This window comes from Thermobia domestica, chromosome 11 (genome assembly GCF_964235325.1).
Source record: "Thermobia domestica chromosome 11, izTheDome1.hap1.1, whole genome shotgun sequence".
NCBI classification, from domain to species: Eukaryota; Metazoa; Arthropoda; class Insecta; order Zygentoma; family Lepismatidae; genus Thermobia; species Thermobia domestica.
Window position 1 is genome coordinate 198418579 of NC_137464.1, and position 27459 is coordinate 198446037.

Consider the following 27459-nt stretch of genomic DNA (forward strand, 5'->3'; position numbering starts at 1 on the left):
TGAATTATATTTAGCTTTTATTGTTTCTTTTGAAGTAATACAATCAACTGAATATTATATATTAATATAAAAAATTACGAATTATAACTGTTCTTAAGTTCTTAATTAGAACAATATCATGAAAGTTGAGCTCTTACAAATACAAACCAAAAATTCAATAGCTTCACAAAACCAAATACATATTTTCTTGACGTATCAACTGAACAAAAACTTGGTTCAATACTTTCATAATAATAATAAAAATTATCACAATTTATAACTAAATCTTCAACTGTATTCTTATATTTTCAAGATTTATATTCAATATTTCGCATGAAAAGTACAATTTTCGAAATTGCTAAATATTCGATTTGCCAATTCACAATTTAATCAAATTCATTTATTTATACATTTTTTTACCCAGTCTTATGATCACAAAATTTTGCGACCGAACAATTTTTCAGTATTACTTCACAATCTTGAATGACTTAAATGATACATTTTTTGGCAGTACAAACGTTTAATAAAAATCAGAAAATATAGTGTATAAATCAACTATATGATTAATAAAGTATGTTAGTAAAATAATGAATGAAATATGTTACTGAGCTAGTGAAATATGTTAGAGAAGTTTGAGAGTGAAAACAAATGGAATGAAATTCGAAAATAAACTAACTTCACATTCGCATTAAAATCGTTAGTAGTATTAGTAATGACATGAACTGATAACTTGTACGTTAGTCGAAATTTTAGAGGATAACTAGTTCCTTGGGACTCCACAAACGAAGCAATTTTTGACCTTTTCGGGCAAATCATTTTGAGCTTCTTCTTTAGTTATTTTGTTCTGTGATTTTTCCTCTTCATCCGTAAGTTGACGTGAGAATCTCAAAAGTTCGTCTTTGCGCTCATCAAAGTTGTCCGGAGAGAAATCGAAGTAGAAGACATCATTCGTGTATAGTATGTCCGAAATTTCTCTTTCCTTGATGCCCTGTTCGTCTTGGTCTTTAGCACAAGCCTCGTTGTTATCATTCAGCTCCTCAGGATTAATATTGATTTGTAGCATCTCTTTCGCCATCCTCGCATCCTTCTCCGTTGCAGACGTGTATCTGAATCGTAAATTTACTCCACGTTGACGTGACCGGATAGCGACTATTATATTCAACAGTAACTCAACAACAGAAATCATAGCCAAACAGAAGAACCAAATCCAAAAAATTATGAAGATGATCTCATTGAATGCATTGATTGGAATTGTGCACGCTGTCTCACCCTTCATTCCGTAATAACCCAAATTGCATTTGATATTTTGAGGGAAGATCTTCATCAATTTGTCACTCCTCTTCGATGGTGGTATTGCTGGAAAAGTCAGAAACTCAATTCCATAATTTGTCAGTGGATATCCCAGAAACCTGTTGACAAAGCAAAACGAAATAATCACGTTTACCATATTAAGAATCTGGCAGAACAGAAGTCGAAGCGGACTCTTGAAATAGGTTGAACTGAATCCCCACGGATTAAGCAGATCATTCTCCAATCTTCGATGCCTCAAAAATGTTGATGCAGTAACTGGAATCTGTATCTCTCTCTTCGATGTAAATCCCCAATAGGGTAAGAAGAAGCAAATGGCTACAGTGAAAAGGATGAACGGGATCAAACGATACTTGACCTCGTAGACTGCTTTGGAGTTGACAGAAATATAGTCATCAGGGAACTGGAAAGATGAGGTAGCCCAGCACATCCTATCAATTAAAACTTGTGACGTTGCCTCATTTCCTGCCATCGTGCATTGAATTGGTTTCCCAATGTATTGGTAACTCTCCACAATAATGGTGAAGAAAATCAGAATAATTGCGGTGAACTTGTGGAGTTTAAAAACCGTGTCACTTGTAAAGACGCCTTCGAAGGCCTCTTGACGGAATGCATTCTTTACTCTGCGAAGTGTTTGTTTCATACGGCGATGAAGAGGACTTCTTGCCATCCTGCAAATTAAGAAATTAAATTTTAAGTATCTAAAAATATACTTCACATTAATATCAATTAGCAAATGATACAACTAAGAGTAAATAATATAAATTTTATAAATATCATATGATTAATAAATTATCACATTTGAAACAAGCAAGCATACACGCAATATATATAAAAAGTCATATGTTTTTGGAAACACACAAGTATATGCCTGATAAATATATTAATTTGTTGTAGTATATATCAGTTCAAATGTGTACAGTGAAGCAAATGCAGAAAGAAACTCTGTTGGAGGAAAGATAATGTGGTGACGGAGGATCTCAAATTGATATTTATTCCTCTATGATGGTTCCATAGGAGTTAAATGGGTGGTAGGGATGGACACGAGATGAGGATGCTCTTTGTGAAATTTGAGACGAAAGGGGAGTCACGAGTCATCTCTCGTCCCATCTCGAATATCTCGAAAAATTAGTCATATTTTTAAAAAAATGTTTCGTAAGAAGTATTCATTCTGAAATTGCTACCTGCCTTCGAACAAACAGCATAATTTATTACTTTGAATTTCTAAGGTAACAAAATGTTTAAACTTGTTTATTCATGTTTGAAATCAAGCTTTATTAACTATTACGTAACTTGTATGATTCCCTTAAGCACAAAAACCTTTGTCCACTATTTCTATTTACGACAACCGAGCTTGAACAACTATTCCACTGCGAAGTGTTTGACTACCCCTGTGTAGCTCGAATCTTGCTCTGAGCGATTTTCTCTCTTCTTACACCTAAATGTATTCCTATCCGGTAAAGATTTTGACAGTGATGAACAATTGCTAGTGACTGTCATGTAGTGGTGCCACTTCTAGGTTATAGATTATTACCACCCTAGTATAGAAGTTCACCCCAGAATACGACAAGTGTCTGAATTCGGTGGTGGATATGTTTAAAAGTAGTGTCACCTGTGATTCTTCTGTGGTAATAGATATTGTAAGGTCGTTGTGTATTCTTTATCCTTATAGTCCTAGGGAAGCATGCTTTCTAGACTCTCCTTGGTATATATGTATGTATATAATACACGTTTAAGTGATATTATTTAAAATATTATCGAATAAACTTGGATTTTGAACACGCCTTTAATGAAATTATGTATTTCTGTCTTGTTTCAAAATTCTAGACGGGATGAAACAGAACTTCTCGAGACGAGGAAGTAATATATTTTCGAGACGAGACATCATCTTGTAGGACAAGACGAAACAGCTTTACGTCTCGTCCCGTGTGCATCCATAAGTATTCATGAGACCACTTGAATACTTAATTGAGTGAATCATATCTTTGAATTTGGATACGGACATAAGGCAAATATTAACAATTCCGAATATTAAAATTAAACCACTATTGTGTATTTCTTAAAGCAAATAATGAAAGAGCCAAACTATTAGTACCAGCATCTTTGCATTTTATTTAACCCCACGATATCACGATCGTAAAAACTAGATCTTTGGTCGAAAATTTGCATTATGCTCGCCTCATGTTTGTAGTAATCTGCTAACTATCACGTTTAATTTATAATTCTTACAGTTGTAATGTTAAATATAAATGTAATTGTGGATTTTAATTTAATATTGGTCTACCTAGAACATAAAAAGCGAAGAAACAAGAAGGAAATGTGCAAATGTTCTCATGTTTATTCATTGGCGCAAGTAGAATGGTTGTTAATTGCGAAATGACGTAAATATACAGAAATAGAAGCTACTGAACTTCTAATAAGAAATGCCGTTATAAGAATCCTATCTTTCTCTCAGTCGTCGGAGACTTTTCACTTAAAATGAGAAGGGGTTGTTTTAACATAATAAAACATCAGTATTATTCTAGCGTTTTAAATATTCAGATTTCTCTACCTGGCAAAAGTGGAATTGTCATGAAATTGAGCTTAAAATGTGTTTTGGGTCTGAATAGTTTTGTTTATATTAACTTCCCAAGATTATACACCGAGGCTAAAGAAGATGCGATAATGAGATAGGATGGTAGGATGAAGGAACTGATAGAAAATGAGAAAACTCCGAGAACACCTACGTTCATGGTATTTGCCCTTCACAAAGTGCAGGACCCAAGTATCAGAGATAGAAGTAACAAACAAACCATTATATTTTTCAGTAAGATTGATAATTTTAAAGACTCTTCTCATCGTGTTTATATGAACTTTACAGTAAATAAATTATAAAAGTATTTATCTCATTTTTCAAAAAAAAAAAAAAAATATATATATATATATATATATATATATATATATATATATATATATATATATATATATATATATATATATATATATATATATATATATATATATATATATATATATATATATACATATATACAGACTGTTCCATAATTCGTGTAATTTTCTACAGCACTGGGAGAAGATGAAGTTTTCACACTATTAATATACAATTTGGCACTCTTATTGAGAAATATCTGAATTTTTCGAATTTCTAAAGGAAATAGGAGAAAATTGCTGTTTAGCCCCCCTTTTGGGGGTGTAAACACAAAAGTTCATTTTCTTTATGGGAGATTCCATGTTAAATTTTGGAATGTATCTGTTACGAAATGCAAAAACACTCATCCACAAAGCTAGTGAAGCCGTCTCAAACATTATTTTGGGAAGGCTCCCCTTTTTGGGAGCAAGGGGTGTAAAAAGCTGCTGGGTGATGTGTTGCCAAAATCCCAAAACTTATTTTCAGAGTGCCAGTAAGCGTCAGATTAATCACGAATGTCACAGAATTAATGCTCCAATGCTCCTTACATGTAAGAATGACTGATAATGGGGCTACAGCCCCCTTTCAAAAATAAGAAAATCATCATAAATATCCTTAGTAGGGACATACGAGAAGAAGGTATTTTTTTATTAATTAATGTAAAATTTGGCGTCATTGTAGCAAAAGAGTATGCGTTTTTGAAATCTGGAATGCTATTTTGGTAACGCACCGCCTTAGGGGGGCACAGGGGGCGAAGCATTAGATGATGGATCTTTATAAAAATTCAAAAATTTGTTCCGGAAATGCCAGTGAACGTCAGATTTTTCACAAATGTTACAAAATTAATATTCTAATGCTCCTTGCATGTGCCAGTGACTTATGTGGGGCTATAGCCCCCTATCAAAAATAAAAAAGCACCATAAATATCCTTAGTAGGGACATACGAAAAGAAGGTATTTTTTGTTAATTAATGTGAAATTTGGCGTCGTTGTAGCATAAAAGTATGCGTTTTTCATATATGGAATGTTATTTTGGTAACCACCGTCTTAGGGGGGCACAGGGGGCGAAGCATTAGATGATTTATCTTTACAAAAATTCAAAAATTTGTTCTGGAAATGCCAGTGAGCGTCAGATTATTCACAGATATCACAGAATTAATATTCTAATGCTCCTTGCATGTGCTAGACACTTATATGGGGCTATATCTTCCCTTCAAAAATAAAAAATCACCATTTACGTATATCCCTAGTAGAGACATACGAGAAGAAGGTATTTTTTGTCAATTAATGTGAAATTTGGCGTCGTTGTATCAAAAAAGTATGCGTTTTTCATATCTGGAATCTTATTTTGGTAACCAATACCTTAGGAGCACTGAGAAAAATCCGTTCTCCGGACAGCGGTATATTGTACAAATATACGGTATCCTCTTGCTTACTATAGAAATCAGTACGGAGCATACGTTATCCGTATGCTACATAGGCACTGCCCTTAGATGTTACATCATGCCGTTGCAGGATGTCTGACATCTAACAGTTTTCCGTATATCACATGCATATACTTATGTTACATTCCTCAGCTGTATGTTATATACGTCCATTTGTATGTGAGATCCTGACCGCCTACATTGTTTCATACGGAAAGTACGTACAGATGGAACACTTATACAGAAAGTATTATAAAACATGCGTTTTCAGTTATACGTCTGCTGTACGTTAAGTCCAAAAACTACAGGAATTACTCATGTAACCTATCTTTTTAAGTATGTCACCTACAATTTTTTTTCTCAGTGAGGGCACAGGGGGCGAAGCATCAGATAATTCACCTTTATAAAAATTCAAAAAATTGTTCCGGAAATGCCAGTGAGCGTCCGATTATTCAGAAATATCACAGAATTAATATTCTAATGCTCCATGCATGTGCCAGTGACTTATATGGGGCTATAGCCCCCTTTCAAAAATTAAGTAAATCATCATAAATATCCTTAGTATTGACGTACAGAAAGAATGATTTTTTTCTCAATTAATGTGAAACTCGGCGTCGATTAGCAAACAGTTATGCGTTTACCAAATCTGGAATATTATTTTGGTAATGTACCACCTTAGGGGGACACAGGGGTTGAAGCATAAGTGATTGGATCTTTATAAAGTTTCAAATTTTATTTGGGAAAATCCAATGTGTGTCAGATTGATCACAAACAATGCAAAATTAATATTCCGATGCTCTTTGCATGTGCCAGTGACTGATATTAAATTACAGCCCCCCTTTCAACAATTACATTAAAAATTTATAATAAATATCCTTAGCAGGGACATACGGAAGAAGCTATATTTTGTCAATTAATGTGAAATTAGGCGTTGTGCTAGTAAAAATCTGGAATATTATTTTGGCAATAGGAGACCCAGGGCAGGGAGGGTAATTTGGTACCTTTGGTGGTCATAGGGGGAGGACTGATAGAAATTCCAAATTTTATTTTGGGAGTGCTCATGAGTGTCAAATTAGTTGCAAGATGCACATAATTAATACTCCATACTGCTTTTATGTACCAGTGACTAATATGTTACTACAGCTATCTTTGAAAAGCATCATAAATTCAATATGATTATTCTTACGCAATATGATTATTCCTACTGGCAGAAGTACTTTTTTTTTACAATGTGAAATTTGGCATTATTTTTAGAAAAAAATGTTTGTGACAATAAGATAATACCCATATATGAATTTCTTTTAGGGGCGTGGACTCAGAATTTCTTTTGCCTAATGAGAGTGTGACATGGGTAAATTTGCATTTTTAGTTAGAAAATACAAACACACTCTTTTGCTTATACCTATGATGGTGCATGCGTCTGAAATTTTATTACGGCCATTCCTCCTTATTGGACAACATAAAACAAAGAATTGTCCAGAGCGTAGTCATCCAGATATGTTGAAGGTGTTCACAGTGGCTCTAGTAAATCGCATTAATTCATTCATTTGCTCGTTCACGAGGGCATGCTGAATAAAGTAGGTTCATTTTATCTGTCTTACACTTAGATTTATGAAATCTTTAAGCAATTTAGTTAATGACAACTGAGCCAAAAGAAAAGTGTTGTTTTCAGAAAAGGATAATATTTTTTCTTGGGCTTATGGTATAGCCTGACTTAACCTGATCCTTATTCCTCGCGAGACATTTGTTTTTATTACAACCATGTGTCCATAGTATACGATTTCCTGACGTGCTTAAATGCGCAGTATACGAGTAGGCTACTGCGTGGAAAGTGGGATCATACAGTTATTGTGGAAGAAGTAGGGAAAAGATACACTTTTTCTATGAATAAAGTAAACAGTATTTTAATTTTTAACATATTACTTCTCATTAAAATCTTTTTGTTCGTGGTACCTGCGGCATTTTCCATTGTCATTTTGTGTTCTATTTCGAGCTGGTTTTCTTAAGTGTGCAAAAAATATGCTGATGACTTTATGTGTGATTTTATGCCATAAGAAGAGACCAATTTGGTTTTTAAAAACGCAAAATTCTTTGATTATATTCCAGTGATGCCAAAAAAACGAAGCTACATCCTCAATCTGTTACAATGACAGACGATATTCATTTACATTAGATTCGAATTTAAAAAAAAAAAAGAAAATCAAAACATTCTTCTACAATAATGACAAATTGCACATTGGTTGTAAAGCATATTTACCTCCTTCCCGTACGTCCCTGCAAAGGATATTTACCGTAAATTATATGATTTTTGGAAGGGTGGCTGTAGCCCAATATCAGTCACTGGCACATGCAAGGAGCATCGGAATATTAATTTTGTAATATTTGTGATCAATCTGACACACATTGGATTTTCCAAAACTTGAAAAAGTTGAAACTTTATAAAGATCCAATAACTTATGCTTCATCTCCTGTGTCCCCTTAAGGCGGTACATTACCAAAATAATATTCCAGATTTGATAAATGCATAACTTTTGCTAACCCGACGCCGAGTTTCACATTAATTGAGAAAAAATCATTCTTCCCGTATGTCAATACTAAGGATATTTGTGATGATTTTTTTTTTAATTTTTGAAAGGGGTCTGTAGCTATATACTTATTTCCATACAACAAAAGCTGTGAAAGCTGTTTTTGACACATATTCAACGTCCCAAAACTGAGCTTTGTCTCGACTTCTATCCATCTGTTAAATCAGAGGTGGTGAAAATCTATGACTCTTCGGTTAGAACACTTACCTCATAATGGATAAAACAGAAATAGATAGCAAATAAGCACTTTACTTGATATGGTTTCAGTCCGCAAGAATATGTTTCACCTCTGATTGTATTCCTCTATTGCAACCGAAAGTGACAGATATCAATCAACACTTGTAATTTCAATATTAATCTCCATAGAGCAAAAACAGAAGAGATAGCAAGTAGTGGTCTTTTTGATATGTATTCAGCGTCCGAGGAACAAGTTCTATCTTTCAACTTATTCATCTATTCTAACTAGGGATGGAACCGGTTTTCGGGTCTGAACGGATCCGGTTCTAGAAGATTCGGTTCCGGAACCGGTTTTTCGGATCCAGGTCTAGAACCGGTTCTTCGGATCCAGGTCTGGAACCGGTTCTTCGGATCCAGGTCTGGAACTGGTTCATCGGATCCAGGTCTGGAACCGGTTCTTCGGATCCAGGTCTAGAACCGGTTCTTCGGATCCAGGTCTGGAACCGGATCCGGAACCGGTTCTGAAAACCGGATCTCCAAGAATCGGTTCTTCGCGGAACCGGTTCCGCCGGAACCGGAACTTTGTGGCCATCCCTAATTCTAACTAGTAATTATAGATGTATTGTTTCAAGGCTGAGAATTGAATTTCCATAGTTTGAAAGTGTACCATAGTTTCACACTGTGAAATGAAACTCACTTGTTATCGTATAGTCCTACAGAATGAGTGGAGTTGATTTCGAGTTTAGCGTCCCTTCCAGCAGCGAGGCTATATGAGATGGGACCTACTGATTAACGTGGGATACAAACCATATATGCTCCCACCACAAATCGAACCAAGTCTCCCACGCCAAAGGAGCGTATCCTATACTAATATAGAAGTAACATTCAAGTCAGAGACTGATGATTTCTACCCCTTCTCGTTTAGATAGTGCGACGTTTAACCAACAAGGATAAGAAGTATGCTCCTGCTAAATTTAAGTTTACTCGAGGTCGAAGGTACAAAGCTTACCCCCCTACAACCCAAGGACTGAGTCTATACGTTAATAAAATGCTTACTGCAAAGGAGGAAAATTGCGTGCCCGAACTCCGGTAACGTCATATGACAATGATTCCAAATTTGCATATAAGAATCTATTTGCATGGTCCAAATGCTTTGTAATTTTGGGTCTTCATGACACAATCCGAAACCTAGACCTATCTCAGAATCTCCCATCAGCTTTAGTAAAAATTTAAAGCGCATTGCTCTCATCAGGGAACTAATGATCCCAAGTCATCTGCAACAATGATTATAACGGTGGCAACTTACACATCGTTACGTGTGATGCATAAAAACGATAAATTAAGTAGCTATATATGTATTGCATTGAAGTCTTAAGGCCGCTGGGTTAAAATTAAATATTATTCAATTGAGCTATTTTTTCTTCATATTTTCCTTTGGTATGATATGAAACCATTTCAGGGAGTAAGACCCAAAATACCTCGGAAGTTTAAAAGTGAGAATCACCCTAATATTTAGGGTTAAACATTTATCTGATACGCTCTTGTAACTTTTAAACTAACAAAAGAAGTTGAAATGTTGTACCTTGTAATTATTAGCAGGTTGACATCGTTTGGTATACTCTATAATATCACAAAGTTATCAGTGTTCTAAATCAATATAAAGAGTATATTTTTAAATGACACTACATAATATTTTTACATATTTCAAATCTACATATAAAAGGAAAAAATAGACTACCACACTTGTTATGCAGTATTGCAAACCAATGCCGCAACAGTATCACAAAACTCGAAAAACAATCATAAACTTACAAGGGCATATCAACATAAATTGCCCACCCTATATGCATAGGGTGGATAATTTATTTTAATACCCTTGTAACTTTAAACGAATATACAAAAAAACGCTGAAATTTCGTACCATGAGAATATCGGAACACAAGATTAACAATGTTACCCATCGTATATGAAGTGTTATTTTTTCAAGTGGTACAACGTCAGTTATTACATATTTCAATTCTATATTTAAGAGGAAAACACACTATAAAGTTAACCAAGAAAGTTCTGTCGCTTCTTGTGGAGGTCTGTGTTCCATTGGCCCTCACATTGTGAGTTGAATGCGAATGGAGATAATGCGAAAGTCGGTTGTTTGTGTAGGTATATCCAACATACTACCTGGTTGTAGCAGTTCAGTTGCACCCTAAATGTGCGTAAGGAGAGAGTGAAGATGGGGCCTCCACAGAGCGTCATAAGGGGGTGCATGCTGCACGAGATCAAACTGGGGTCAAACGAAGCTGCAGAGGGGCGGAAGATATGCCAGGCCTTTGTTGAGGTTGGCATGACTACATGGACAGTGCAGCGGTGGTTTACCTAATTTAAGGAAGGTGACGAAACACTCGAAGACGTACCACGTGCTGGAAGAACAACACATGTCAAAAATGAAGATCTTCAGACAGCAATTGAGGCTAACAGTGGCCAGACATGTGAGGAACTATGACTACAATTCAGTATGAGTGGAGAAACCATTCGGCAGCACCTCTATCAACTTGGGAAGCACTACAGGTTGGGTCGATGGGTCCCACATGATTTGACTCCGGGCCAGAAGGCAACGCGAGCAGACTCTTGTGTTTCTTTGCTGCCTCGTCTGAAGAACGAGCCATTTCTGGACAGGATGTTGAGAAGTAGATCCTGTACGAAGCTCCACGGCGTCGTCATCATTGGATAGCATCCCATGAACCGGTTCCGAAACTGTCGATACCAGTACTGCACCAGAAGAAGGTCCTCCTGTGTGTTTGGTGGACTGCTCGCGGCATCGTGCATCGAGGACTGCTACCAGCTGGTCAGATTACCAATGCAACTGTGTACAGTCAGCAGTTGAGCAGTATTCAAAAAAAAAAAAAAAACAACTCAAAACTATGGAGCAAGCACTTCTGAATCGCAAAGGGATCCTCCTGTTACAGAACAATGCTAAGTCCCACTTGGCTAGAATGATCCTGGACACCATTCTACATCTTAGATGGAAACATTATTGCACCCGCCATACTCCCGTTACATTGCACCATCCAATTATCACCTAGTCCATTCCTTGGACAATCACCTTAGAGGACGCCAGTTCAAATGCGTAGTAGAGGTTAAAAATGTATGAGCTATCTTCTTCACTTCTCGGCCCACCAAGTTGTACCGCGATGGGACCTACGGGATTCCAATATGTTGGCAGAAAGTGGTCCATACTGTTGGGGACTATTTTTGATCTTCCAGGTACGTCTTAGGTGGCATATCGATGTTCAAAGGTGGTGAGTGAGAAGGCGACAGAACTTTCTTGGTTAGTTGTATATACTTGATATGCAGCCTTGAAAACTAATAACGCTACAGTATCATAAACATCTAAAATTTGGGGACCTTTACAGCAGTAATAACGCAAATGAGACAAATGGGACAATGCACATCGAAAGCATTTTAGTGTCTAATACTATAATCATGATATAACGGATTTTGAATGAATACAAAGTTACAAAGGGATAAAAATTTTACTTTTTAAAAACGCCTTTATTTCGAAAAATCGACTCATCTAAGTAGATAAATTTCTCGTCCAATTACCGTACGTAGGTAATTTTCTAGAGAATTGAAGATCACAATGCCTTTTATAGCAATTTGATATCACAAACTGTTCTGGAGATATGGTAAAAATTATTTAACTTGTAACACTACTTAGAATCATATACTTTCGAGATCTTACGTAGGTAATGTACTTATATTTACCCAGAAGTATTCTTTTACTGTTATACAGGCAAAGCAAATCAAAAAAATGTTTTAAAAAGTTTTCATTCTAAGCAAAATGTCAAATTTCACCATTATTTTATATCTTTCATATAGTTTGAGATTTCTAATTGGTGTAAACAGTATTTTCATATGTATGTCTATTGGAAACCAAGTATGTAATTCGAAGTGATATCTATCTCAACACGTTTTCAGCGTAAAGTCCTTTGAATAAAGTAAAATATTAGTTCCTTGTGACTTTATTTCTACTTATTCGAGAAACGTCATATGATGACCACAGTATTTCATGTTAAGTTACTTTGGATCAGCATTACCTTGCTCATCTCACTTACTGTCATCGATGTTGTAGAACTCCTCAAAGTTTGGTCGTTTTTCTGTATGTGTGATACTATTGCGTCCTTAGTTTACAACACTGCATGATAGATGCGATAATTTATGTTTTCTTTTTACAGTAGGTTTGAAATATACATTAACTTGATACAGCTCCGCTTGAAAAAAATGTCACTTTACATTGAGCTGTGAACGTTGTTAATTTTATGGCATTACAAGGTATGTCGGATAATGTATCACTGTCGATATTAGCATACTATAAAGGTGTATGAAGATAAATGGTCCACCCTGTATAAAAATATTAAGGTGTATTGAAGAAAACTTTCTTTCCTTTTCTTTCTTTTGAAATATTAAGGTGGGTAGTGTGGGAAGTGATCATTTGTGGCTAAAAATCACTTTTTTTCTTTCTATACTTTTTGATGATTGTTTAGGTGGCACGCATCGACCTTGAAGTTAGTAGATATAGAATATACAAGAATTCCTGGCTGATTCATTATGCTATAATAATAATAATAATAATAATAATAATAATAATAATAATAATAATAATAATAATAATAATAATAATAATAATAATACAAAATTGGACCTTCAATACCTAGAGGAATAATAATAAACTTGTAGATTCATCCAAGCCTACTTGATCACTTCAGCCGTCGCCTTCTAAAGGTGCAGTTCTAACATATGTTTATATAACCGACACGTCACAGTCAGTTCATGTGTCCCAGTTGAAAGCTCGCATGCACTGTACCCTCAGCTATATTTTTCTTTTGATATTAATTGTTCGTTTCTTTACTGTTCATTACATCTCCTTCTCCTAACTATACTAACTATACTAACTATAGTTAGTATATACTTGTTATTATGACTTATACTAACAACCTGTCACTAGTTACATTACCTACTTATCAAAAGTAGGTGCCTAAACAATTCATACAGGCCGCTTCAATCTAATCATATTTTTTTTTTTTTTTTTTTAAGGTTTATTCTCATCCCATATTCTGAAGGAAAGGAACTCGAAAAGATGTACCCTACCATGTATCTTGATTCTAGATACAACACGATCATTTGATATATCACGGCAGTATCGTATCGGTTCAACAAGGATAGTTTATAAAGTGCAATCAATTAAAACATTCTGTCCAAAAAAGGCTACGGCCGACCGTATGGCTTTATAATTGTGTAATATGTATGAGTTCACTCACACAGATTATTTCTGGTAGGTCAAAATTCCATTATGCACTTCGTAGTATAAAGAAATTTCACGATGCTGTGTGAGTAATAACAATTATGACAGCCATAAGGAAATGAACGAAGGATTAGTGACCAATTGTAAACAAAAAAATACTCTTTCTGGTGGCCAATGTGCAGAAATTCGAAAAGTTCGAAATTTTCCAGTTTACACTACGTATAATTCACAGTTAACATGATTTATAGGACTGCTAAATATATATTACTTCTATTATTATTAGTAGTAGTAGTAGTAGGAGGAGGAGGAGGAGGAGTAGGAGTAGTATTTTAGAAATCTCTCTCCTTGAAAATATTTCTAACACTGACTTGCTTGAGTAAACTACGAGTATTGTTTGAAAAATTATATTCTGAAGCAATCAATAGGCTTCCAATGTTACAGTATACAAGTATACAGAAGCACGAGAAGTCTTATAGATCGGACACATACGTCCGTCAAGCAAGGGCGGATCCAGGGGGGCGATCGGGGAGATCGCCCCCCACAGAAGAGGAAACTTTCTTATTTTATATATATAAATAAAACCCATCCCAAACTTTGGAGCCCTTAAAAGTAGCAGTATGACAACCCACCGCCCCCCCCCCCCAGAAGTCGATCCTGGATCCGCCCCTGCTGTCAAGTGTGTCCGTGGACAGATATCAGAGCAAAATCAGTAACAGAAACTGACAAAGAGATTTTTCATATGGATCCAGTGTCCCAAGTTTCCTCCCTTAAACTTTATTTTCAAACCGGATGTGGTACAAATCGTCCATCTCCAGTTCAAACGTTGATCAGTACAACCAATAACGGTAATAGATAGCAACAACGGTATTTAAGAAAATGGATTGAGCTACCGCAGAAAATAGGTTCCCCCTCTACTCTTCTCTTTCTTTCAACTGAAACCAGAAGTGGTATCAATTTACTTCCACTTTCGGTTCCAATATTAATCCATATAGGAAATCAAGTAGAAGAAACGCTTTCTTTTAAAATTTCGAGTTATAGTTCCAAGAATAATATCCTTCTAATTGTATAGTTGTAAATGGTTTTATGTTTTTTGTCGTTTCGTCTCGTAAATTTTGTAGAAGTCCCTATTTTCAAAGAATTCTTTTACGTCTCGTCTTGATTCTCAGAAATATTTTGTACATTTATGAACAAAATTTATGCATTGATTTTTCTTAATTTCATCCCAGAAGTTAGAATGCCTACGTATGACGAGAGGATACGAAAGATCTGATAGAGTACATTTAACCCGTATTTATTATCGGAGCATATTGTGTAATGTCTTACGCAACTTTAAACATTGATAAATGTTCTTCGTCGTATTCCTACAATCAGTTTGTCAATTTATTCCTCTTATTCTGTGAACCATGTAACACTAAAACAGCTTCGAGATCTAAGATTTGAATGAACTCGACTATCAAAAGCGAGACGAGAATTCGTCTCGTCTTGAATTAAAAAAAAAAATACTTTTCAACTCAATTATCGCCTCGTTTTCATAACGAGACGAGAAATGTCTCGTCTCGTGGGCAACAGTACTTTCGAGCCTGGTAGAAATTCAACAAAGTATATGGAAGTTGAAAATACAATTTAAAAAAAAAAAAAATGGTGTGCTTGAGTCCTTAGTTCACAGGATTCGGGGCTCGATTTCCGGTAAGAGAATCTTAAACTTTGAATGCATTAGGATTAATAGAAAGAAATCAAGGAAGTCTCATAATAATTTAAAACTATGTCTAGTTAAAACATTCTTCTAAATAGGAAATATAAAAATATGTTATGCAGCAATGTATCAAGGAAATAATAAGACATCCTACTTCACGTTATGAAGTAACTCTAAAAATGTAATGGTAAGCGGAAGAAATGTCGCTACCAAAACGAGGAAGAAAAGGTAGGTGGACGAAAAAGAGTAGGGAATTAGGTGGAGTTCTGAAGTGACCGTCTGACTGGAAGGATCGACATCTCAAAATTTTCACTCGTCAAAGTCTGGGTGAGTACAATGCTGGTTATTAATTGATATTACACCTTAATATTCGACCTTGTCTCAAAATTCGTTTAATTCTTATCCTATCTTCAAAATTCATTATGACAGTTATTATAAATTTTAACGTAAGGCCTCAGCACCAGATTTTGGGTAATATTCTGACCTGATATCTCTACTTTTATTTCTACAATTTAATTTATCCATCTTAACTAATTATTTGCTCTACCTAAAATTTAATGGTTAAGTTTATTATAAGAAATCTCTTCAAATTGCCCCTTTGCTATTATGGTTATTAATACATTGAGTTATGTGTGGATAAAATTGTATATGTCAACGTTCGGATTCTCGGTCCAATATGTTGGCATATGTTAATATCCTCTATATTTGTGGGTAAAATTGTTTTCAATTTTGCTGTTATGTTGAATTTTTTTTAAAAAAAACTCATGTTTTGCTTTAAATACTCCATATTTCCATCATTATGAGGATGATCTTGTGGAAATATAGACATGGAAATCTATGGACATGGAAATATAAACATGCTGTTCGACAAGTACAGAAGAATATACGATGAATTGAAAGACTATAACAATAAAACGGATTGTGATAAAAGCTAAGAGAGTTAGGTGAGAAAAGAGAGAACAAATGAGTAGGTACGTATTACTTCTGAAAACGTTAAACATGAACGTGAACTGACAGAGAGCATCAGAATGTCGGGAAAAGCCTTTATGGAAGAACAGGTACATTTAAGTCTCTGAATAATTAGGTAAATAAGGAAGTGACTCACCAAATGTTTTTAGTGGAGTATTACTCTCTTCGGAGAGAAAAACGTGAGCATTTTGAAAGGATACGGACAAAAAAAATGATAACATTTAATGAACTGAACTAAAGAATAATGATATCCTGGGACTAAAAATGAACGAGAACAACATGATGCAGTGGTGAAGAAAATTAAAAAGTGATTAGAACGTTTTCGAAGAACAACGTGATATGGGGAATATAAAAGAAACAGAGTAGAAATTACAATTGGATAGCTTTCTAAGTACGCAAAAAGTTAACTGAAGACAATACTCAAAATGCTGGCGGCCGATATACCGGTAGGGGCGGAATATATACATACATACACATATACAGGGTGTTTCAAAACAACACCGATAACGTTTGGGAGGTGATTCCTGACACTAAGGTGAGACAAAAATTATAGACCAACTTGGGTGCACAAATGCTTCCTTTCGGAGTTATAGGCTGTCGAAAACATGAAAAAATGAACTTAATTGGTCCATAACGTAGTCGGATCAAGACTTCACTTAGGAACTAATATGTCCCCTATTCAATTATCCAAGTTTCAGAATCGTTAAACTGATACCCAAGTTTCAGAACCATGCGGTACTCACGCAACAGTTTTTATAGAGAGAGTTTGGATACTGGAATATAATTTGAAGTACTCACCAATTACCTCTTAAAAAGTTGTTGCGGAAGCACCGAAAGATTCTGAAACTTGGATATTTGGATAGGGGACATACTAGTTCCTAAGTGTAGTCTTGACCCGACTACGTTTGGTTCCATAGTATTGGAGCTATGGGCCATTAAAGTTCATTTTTTCATGTTTTCGTCAGCCTATAACTCCGAAAGGAAGCATGTGTGCATCCAAATTGGTCTATACTTTTTGTCTCATCTTGGTGTCTTGGTCTTATCTTGGTAGTCACCTCCCAAACGTTGTCGGTGTTGTTTTGAAACACTCTGTATATTATCCATCCCTATACTAGTCCTCCCTGCTGGTGAGTGGCTAGCACGTGCACCATTATTTTCCGGGTTCGATTGCTGGTGGGAGAACTTTAAAATTTGAACACATTATGTTGGTACGGATTCCACCTTAAACTGTAGATACAAGTCTCATATAGCCTCAGAGCAGGAAATGGACGCAAACTTCAACCAATCAACCATAAGTAACAGTGTTATGATCGTGTATTTCTTAATAGGGATGTATCTGCACCGTTGTTGGTAGTGTAAATGCAATATTGTTGTTATGAGAGAACGATGTAACTTTTAAGGTAAAATCCGTACCACTACGTGGATTTCAATCTCAGGAGTTTTACCTCAGATATGAATAACCTCAATTATATTCAATATGTAAGATTAAAAGGAAGTGAGCAGTGCCGGATTTACATATAAGCTAAACAAGCTATAGCTTAGGGCCCCACTCTCTTCGGGGCCCCAAAAATTTTATGACAAAAACTGGCTATAATATAATTTCCAAATAATAAGAGAAAGCAAATAAGATAAAATGCACATACATTAATGGCATTTTGTATTGTTACGTACGAGGCTCTTATGAAGCAAGTAACGGGCCCTGTTTTCCAACCTTGCTTGTAATAGAGCCCCCCAGCCTTTCTTTTAATGTGGCGACGTTTTCTAGCCCTTCTTGAAATGAGGTCTCTGTTTCCCAGCCCTGTTGTAGTGGAGCCAATGTTTCAGAGCCCCGCTTGTAATGGAGGTCCTATTTTCCAGCTTCGCGTATAATGGGACTCGTTTCCCAGCTCCGCTCATAGTGGGACCCCGCTTCCCAACCCTACAAGTAATGGGGCACCTGTTTTTCAGCCCTGCCTGTAATGGGCCTTTATTTCCCAGTCCCACTTATAATGTAAGTCCTGTTTCAGAGCCCCGTTTGTAGTGAGTACTCTGTTTCCCAGGCATTACATTCAGCTACTTTAATAAAACTTCATAGTATAAGTGTTACGGTTCCTTGTACTTGTATGCTGGTAGAACTTTAATGCTACCCTTTCTCGTATTCTTTGGAATACGACAAGAAATCGAGGCTAGCAACAGTGGATTCATTTAAGAATACATGAAACGACGAGCTCGCGAAATAATAGTAAAATATCAAGAAATTACAGTCCTAAGCTGCGATACCTTTTATATTGCGAAATTTTAATATTTCTCAGTAACGTACGTATTAGACAGGGATGCAAATAACCTCTCGTCCACTCGCCCGGGACGAGTGGTTCATCGGTGAGGGCGAGTGTTTAATATCACTATTATTTATTTCAAACTGTAAAGACTGGAATGTGAGCTAGTAGCTTTTTCCTTGCGCTAATAAAATTTTGTTCCTTATTTGCTTCCCTATATTAGAAGTAGTGTGAAGATTATAGAACTATTAGTCTCATATCTCATGCAGCTAAAATTCTGCTCCGAATACTGAATAGAAGGTTATATGGAAGAACAAATAAAGATGTTGAGGAGAAGCAGTTCGGGTTCAGAAGAGGCAAGAACACAAGAGATGCTATTGGATTATTAAGGGCGATCGGTGAAAGATTTATAGAAAAAGGGAAAGAGGTGTATGTTGTATTTATTGATATAGAAAAGGCTTTTGACCGCGTGAATTGGGAATTGTTGTTGGGAGCTCTAACAAAGATAGGGTTGGAATGGAAAGATAGAAGACTCATAAGAAACTTATACATGAACCAACAAGTAAGTGTTAGGATAGGGGAAGAACTGACTGAAGCAGTGGCGTAGGGAAGGGGGGCCCGGAGGGGCCGGGCCCCCCCCCCCAAAGGGGTCCGACAATGTACTTTGGTACTTTGATGTTTGTAATTTTTTATATATTTTTATGTTTATATATTTTTTTGTTTGTAATTTTTCTATGTACCTATAACAGCACTTGCCCCCCCCCCCAAACACACATCCTGGCTACGCTACTGGACTGAAGAGAGTGCAATTGGAAGGGGAGTTCGACAAGGATGCTGCCTCTCGCCATCACTACTTAATGTCTATCTAGAAGAGATAGTGAAAAAGAGCCTACATGATGATGATGCATTTCGGTAGGAGGTAGAATGATTAGATGCATAAGATTTGCAGACGATATGGCACTTCTTGCAGAATCAGAAAAGAAAATCAATAAAATATTAGAAAAAATGAGAAAGAGCTTTGAAGAATATGGGATGAAAATAAATGTTAGAAAGACAAAAGCCATGGTGATTGGAACGAAGGGGTCTGTGTCAAATATAAAAGTAGGAGAGGAGAAAATAGAACAAGTGAATAGTTTTCGATACCTGGGTAGTATTCTTAGTAATGACATGAAGTGCGAACGTGAAATAAAAGCAAGGATAGGAATGGCGAAAGAAGCCTTTAAAAGAAAGAAAAGTCTGTTTTGTGGGACCTTGAATAAAGAGTTGAGAAAAAGACTCAAAAAATGCTTCGTGTGGAGTGTTGTACTGTGCGGAGTGGGGGAAACGTGGACATTACGTAAAGGTGACGAAAATCGACTGGAAGCCTTCGAAATGTGGGTGTGGAGAAGAATGGAAAGAATTAGTTGGGTAGAGCGCAAAACGAATGAGAGAGTGTTAGAAATGGTGGGTGAGAAAAGAACACTTTTAGATATTATTAGGAAGAGGAAGAGAAACTGGTTGAGACATTGCCTAAGAAGAGATTGTATCATGAGGGACGTCCTAGAGGGTATGGTGGCGGGAAAGAGAGGGAGGGGGCGAAGGAGACTACAATTAATGGATGATATTAAAACAGAAAGATCATACGCGAAGACGAAAATGTTAGCGGAGGACCGTGGAGCATGGAAGCTTCTCAGCTGCGGCAAGTGTCCTGCCAATAAAGGCAGAATACCTATGATGATGATGATGATTAGAAGTAGTGTTAAGAAGTATTTTCAAAATATTCACAATTACTATCCTTGTCACTCATTATCATGGTGATCTATAGAGGTCAATAATGGTTCACTAAAGAAAAGAAGAGAAGCACGGATCATTCGTTTTAGGCATCTGAGTCGTTCGTTTTTATATATTAACAGCGCACTGTATTTTGTTATGTATTGTTGTGTTCAGAACTGCATAACTGTATTTTCAACGATTTTGCATCGTACTACCTCGTGTAATCTCCGGGGGTTGCATTCCATTTTGGAATGAGTTACTCTAGTAACTAGACCTGAAAGAAATCAGAAGATTGGTTGAAAGTGGAATTTAGCTCAGGCAATACTAAACCTGAGCGATATTAAGACTGTATTTCTCTACATTGAATCTCTGGAAACTTTGAAACCTCTACAGATCACTTCAATAGAAACAACTAGAAATTAAAAGTGTTGCGACCTATACGTATAGAAGCACGGAATGGAGCTTTCATCATAGTTGGCGCAGAAGGAAGCAGAAATCTGCAAGGGGCTTAATTGGGACGAAATTAAACTACAGTTAATTTTCCAGTTTTTCTGCAATATCTTCAAAAATAAACAAAAGTAATCGAAAGGAGGATACGCAGTGGGCTAGAAAATAGTTTTGCATGAGATACAGTTACTATGACTCACCAATCTGCTTTCACTTTGCAACCATTTATAGATTCGGCATTTCTTTGCGGATCTATAAAAGTCTGCTGTCCCAATGAACAGTGTGGACTAATATGATGATATTATATAAATATATTCTATTAACTACAATTGTATTGTGTGTAGCTTATAACATAATGTCATATTAATAATGCTACATACAGGCAAAGTCAAAATGATGTATTCGCTTTCAGAAATTTATTGTGTAAAATCTAACAAATATGGTTTATTATGAAACATGTGCTAAAAAAAGGTAAAACTGTCAAAATTTGCTTGGAGAATATTCACAAATGCTCTATGTGAGCACTTACCAAATCTTTCCCAGTAAATTGCGGTTAATATCAGCGATGGCTGCTGTCATGCTGGGCATGCAGGTCAATCAATGTTGTTGGAAGTGGTAGTACGTGAACATGATCCTTTACAAACCACCACATTTAAAAAAAAAATCACATGGAGTTAAGTCATGTGTACACTAATCATAGATTTGTTTACATTATAATGAAGCACACAAAATGATCTCTGCCTTCCATTCAACGCCATTTTCCTTAACTGCTCGCTGCTGACTTCTAACGGTAGAAAGTGGAAAAATTGGGTGGAAACTAAACTTTGCAAGTTAACCTTTCGAAACGCATGTCTCACAATAACATATGTTTATCAGATTTCACAGAATAAATGTCTGAAATCGGGTCCATCATTTTGACTTGCCCTGTATAGTAGTTTGCGAAATACAGGATGTCCAACATACAATGCAACCCGGAGTTTGGGATAGTAGAACTTTTGAACCTGAAGTGATACACAAATAATGGTTATACCAGAATGAAGCCTTGTTCATGCATATATTTTTAAACTAGGAAACAACGATTGAAGTACACTAGGAACCACACATTGTTGTCATATGTAACCGAAAGTGTAAATCAATTTTTTCCAAACATGTAAATTGACTAATAACTCATATGTATGGATGTTCTGTCGTTAATTTTCAATTTGTTTAGTTGGAGTAGCTTGGAAACTATGGAGCTGAAAAAAGAATTTTTCATTTGCACCGGTAACTAATCGGATGGGGCTCTGTAAGGGGGAAATCGTTGTTCTCATAAATTAACACTCTGAATTGGCAAGATTGCTGATGTCTCAGTACATCAAAAGGTGTGCTAAGGATCTGTCTATATTATGCAATTACTGAAAACAATGAAAAAGAAACTTTGAAATTATCGTGATAAAATTTTTACTTACATGCACCCGACAACACTGCTATTCATTTCTATGGGGCTGCTTAAAGCAAAAAGTATACAAGAACAATTCTCGAAATATTCAAGACCTGGAAATGAACATTCGCAGTGCCATTGAGAACATTAACACTTCTAATCTTCGTAAAGTTGCTGCCAACCTGGTGAAACGTGTGAACCAGTGTTCGAATCAAAACAAGAGACACTCCCAGCATCCGCAGTAGAGCTGGTAACTCATTTCTGATAGTAGCAGTGTTGCCGGGTGCATGTAAGTAAATGTTTTATCATGATTATTTCAAAGTTTGTTTTTCATTGTTTTCAGCAATTGCATAATGTAGCCAGATTCTTAACACAGCTTTTGATGCACTGAAACATCAACAAATTTGCCAATTCAGAGTATTAATTTATGAAAACTACGATTTCCGTAGTTTCCCTTTACAGAGGCCTCATCCGATTAGCTCTCGATGGAAATAAAAAAATATTTTATTTTCCAAACTACTCCAACTAAACAAACTGAAAATTAACGACAGGATATCCATACGTATGAGTTATGAGTCAATTTACATTCTTTGCAAAAAAAAAAAAAAAATACACCTTCGGTTACATCTGGCAACACTGTGTGGTTCCTAGTGTACTTCAATCGTTGCTTTCTAGTTTAAAAATATATGCATGAACAAGACTTCATTTCGGTATAAACATTATTCGTTATCACTTCAGGTTCAAAAGTTCTACTATTCCGAACTCCGGGTTGCATTGTATATTGGACACCTTGTATATTGATATCTCTTGTATTTCATGTTACAGCAAGCTTCCAAGTCTGTAAGTTGTGTCTCTAAAAAAATTTTGCAATGTGTTGTAAATGTTGTAAGATTATAAAATGTTGTATATTGATCAATATTTACGTTAATAAAATACATATTTTATGTGTACGTATTTAGACATCTATTAGGTCAATAAATTACTATTTAGTATATATTCAAACCCAAAAGGCGGCGATATTTTATCACTGAAAAAGAAAGCTGGACATATAAAGGGCCCCACTAATTTCAATAGCTTCGGGCTCCATCAAACCTATATCCGGCACTGGGAGCGAGGCTTTGTGAGGATTAGAGAATATATTGGAAGGGACCGAAACACATTTTCAGTCTGACACCAGAAGATGTGAAATAAAATTCATATGCAGTGGATTGTTTCTGGTTGAGATTGACTGAAGTTTTCCTACTCTCCTCCAGTTTTGAACTTATGATCCTTCACAAACATAGCCAAATTCACTATGATGCTTACTCCCATCTTATAAATCCCCGGTGAAAACGAATCTTTAACTTAAACGAAACAGAAATTAAGCGGATATGGTATTTAAACAAAGTTCATTCCTCTATAAAATATAAATAATTAAACTTCGTACATAGTTATTGTGATTACCATACTGTCTAACGAGCAATTCGAGAGATTTTCTAAGTTGTTTGAAGTTTAGCACCTCTTCAGCATCGCGACTACTAGAGATGTAAACCTACACTTTCAAGTGGAATCGAAACCACTGTAATGCCTTCAAGTTTCAATGTTTTCTGACCGGGAATAAAATCCGAAACCCTGTTTACAAAACTTGCGCATGCTAACGCTACTAACTTGACCAGAAGGAAGGGTAACGAGACACTTGTTTATAGTAATTTAACCCTCAAATACGAAGAACTATTCACTAACAAAATTTTCTTATAAAAACATAAATGAATCTACAATAAACTATTGAGGTTGGTGTTAACTGTAGCCAAGTACATAACGCAAGATTTTTTTTTCATCTCAATTTCTTTTTCCTATGGAATCATATAAAGTTTGATCATATCTTATGTTACACCTCGCGTCGGCTCCTCGTATCTATCAGTGCTTGCTTCACTGGCCACACACACAGTGGCGCTCTCTACCACGAGCTGTGTAACTTTGTTCTGCAAGATCGGTTGAAGTGGAAGCACTATTACGGAGATATATTTGGTGTTTCTATTCCGAAAGGGACACAATCGAAGCAGCCGAAGAACGACAGAAGCGGAAGGGACGCAAGAGAAATGAAAATTGTGAACTTCGGTAAATGATTGTTTGAAGGGACCCTCATCTTGAGGGGCCCTAATGTTGGGAAAACTGTACAAAAAAAAAAAAAAAACGTTTGTTTTTAGTTTTATTTCTTTTTGGCAATGTTACCATCACTTTCAGGCCACGAAAAAAATGTATGTTGTACCTAAGGGTATAACAAATTTTTTAAACAAAAAAATCAGCGACATGCCCCCCCCCCAAATTTGTTTCTACAATTCTTTGAAATTTTCAACACGCAAAAAATAAAGAAAATACGCATAGATGGTTTTGAAAAAAATTGCACATTTATACCTATATAGTATCTACAATCTGTGAAACTTTCAAAATTTTTCGACCACCCCCACCAAAATTTAAAAATATTCCATTTTGAGCATGTATGATACGATATTTTGGAAAGGGGAGGGGGTAGGAGGTCAAATTTTTTTTGAAGTAGTTTTAGGTCAAGGATAACCTTTTGGGTCAATAGCGACCCAATTTGGATCAAGGACCGATTTCACTATCTTACTAGGAAAGACCCTTTCAAATAATCGAAACAAAGAAACAAGGTTTAAATGTAGAAAAGAAACTACTGTCTCAATTGGAAGTTCTTAAATTAAAACTAGGAATTTGCTGTACAAACAATTGTTTCACAGCTGAAACACCAATACCCATGGAAACTGTATATGGATTGATAATGTAATAATAGAATATACATGTAATGATAGCATATTAGTAGTGAAAAAAAAAAGCTTCGATAGCTTACCTCAATCAAGACACCTGAATTTCCACCTGAATGACAACACTATTTTCCTCAAAATTCCTAAGTGAAGAAAAGAAAAAAAATAACTTTAGTATTTATCACTTCAGTATTCCCTACTTTGTTTGAATTATTACCATCACGATTATTACAAAGTGAATTAAAATTCTGGCAGTATCAATCAATTTGATAATAGTAGCTGCTAAGATTATTTTTTTTAAGTTTCACTAACATAATGAATGACAGATTTAAAACAACTATGCAACTGAATTATTTAAATACTCCAATAATAATATTACGAGCGGGAAAGTACAATCAGTAATTTTGTCATTTTAAGATAATTAAAATAAAGTTTTACTCTCAAAGATAAACTAACGGGGTCTTTCAAAAATCTATTCCACCAATCTAATAATAGAATTCTTATTATAATAAACATGGCCAGAAAGAGACTTATGTTTATCAACCATATTTGAATTATTTCTACAAAAATGTTGTAGGGGAAAATACTATATCTTGTGGTACTTGTCATATTTCAAATACAATTTTAAGTCTGTTTTTTTTTTTTTAAATGAAAAAAGGCAGATAAATCAAAGCTTTCGTCAGTCTTTCTAATCAAAATCATAGGGAATCAATCAATACAAGGAAAGGGAGTAAATTAAATACAAAATAATATATTCATTAGTAACACACTTCTTCCTATGTTATCACATGTGTCTTTTGTCAACGTTATTAGTCTTTGATTTTCTCTGAATGAATAAAAGTTTTGGTGTTACCAGAGCATCGTGAGGTACTTGCAAAAAACTATTAGAATTAAGAGGTTTCAAAAGGAAAAATACAAGCCACATATAAATCTACAACCTGTCCGGGCAGGCAGAGCCTATCTTGAGCTATTCTTATGTTCCCTTTTAAATCTGTAAAGAAGAGGATAAGGGATTTAGAATGGTGAAAAATATTTCAATTATGCTTTTAGAAAAAAAAAAGTTTGAAGGAGGATATAATTTGTGTAATTTCTGTAATTGTCTGAATTGAAAACACTTCTAAATATTGGATGGTGGCATGGTGATTCGGTGGTTTAGCGTTTCCCTCTGAAGCAAGGGTTCCTAGTTCGATAAGAGGTCACAGTCTGTGATGGAAACATCATATCTGTGAATTTTCTCCTCCTTCCTTCCACATAGTCATTCCACTAACCCTTTCATAATTATTCACTTCCGTTAACGTTTCGTGTCTCTCAGCATTCAGGTCGTATAAGTTGGACGTAAAACTACAAATATAATTTCATTATTATTTGACATCTAAAATTAGACTTTAAAAATCGGACATGTCAAAGTACAGTACCTGTCTATCTTTTCTCACTACCTGAAAATCAACTGTTAACAAATAAAATATTATAGGAGTGAAAGAAACGATAAGATAGACATACTATCAGTGTTTGAAGTAAGACATTTGTTCATGTACTGAGTATAAATTATCTTGCTGAAAATCAACTCCCTAATATAAATATTAATTTCTTGTTTATATTTGACCATTCTATGTGTTACTAATGAGAGATCAGAGAACCAAACATATGAACAAAAACAGATAATTTCTCGACACAGGAACCAAAATACTTTTCTTGGTATTTATTAGATATATTCCACGTTCCTACAAACCACACTAAGCTGAGAACAATGGAATGATATGTTAGTCAGTTATGGATATTCAAGATCAGGAAACTGGATTCCAGCGCCATTTCTAGCTTTCTATGTGTTCTGAATTTCACATCGTACGCCGAATAATGTCACAATTGCCTTACGATGATAGGACACCATCAAAAATTTTAAGCACCAAAAGATAATCAAACATTCTACAAAAGTTACACACACTTAATATAAAACTAGATGAGGTGTTTCTTCTCTAACACAAAGGACAGCACTCAGCATTTATACAACTGGACGACATACTATACAAATAAGGTGTAATATCATTGGATGGCGTAGAAAAGCAGACAGTAACACTAGATATGATGCCGTTGATAGGTGGTTTTCTACCTCTTCCTTTGGTTCGACTATCGAAATATATTTCCTGCTGACTTAATTATTTCATAAATTTATTTAATGTAATTGTTAAAATTTTATTCAAATTATTCTATTTTTCTGTTATTCTGTTAGCAATTATTGTTCTATTCCTCATTTATGCCTGTTGTTATTTTATTTGAATGTCGAATAATTGTGAATTGTAATAAATATTTGAATAAAAAATATCTTAATATGAAATATAACCAGAAAATCTATTTTTAAAAAAGAAGAAGAAGAAGAAGAAGAAGAAACTTACTTTTCGCTGTTTTAGCACCTTCTCGCACTTGCTGCTTTCACTCTCTGTCACTAACGTTAGAATGAGGCGGTTGCAAGTCTAATCCCTTGATATATAGC

General features: G+C 35.3%; 1 protein-coding gene across 1 annotated transcript; it reads right to left on the reverse strand.

The window, feature by feature from the left end:
* LOC145664658 (innexin inx2-like) lies at positions 1–27459 on the reverse strand. Its single transcript, XM_081731498.1, has 3 exons — positions 27362–27459; positions 25058–25114; positions 1–1958 (listed from the first exon to the last, which is right to left on the reverse strand). The coding sequence occupies exon 3, from the start codon at positions 1955–1957 to the stop codon at positions 740–742; it is 1218 nt and encodes a 405-aa protein (XP_081587624.1). The 5' UTR covers position 1958; positions 25058–25114; positions 27362–27459; the 3' UTR covers positions 1–739.

Bases quoted from the DNA above. Each gene is read 5' to 3' on its own strand.
- LOC145664658 (XM_081731498.1), bottom strand. From the start codon at position 1,957: ATGGCAAGAAGTCCTCTTCATCGCCGTATGAAACAAACACTTCGCAGA.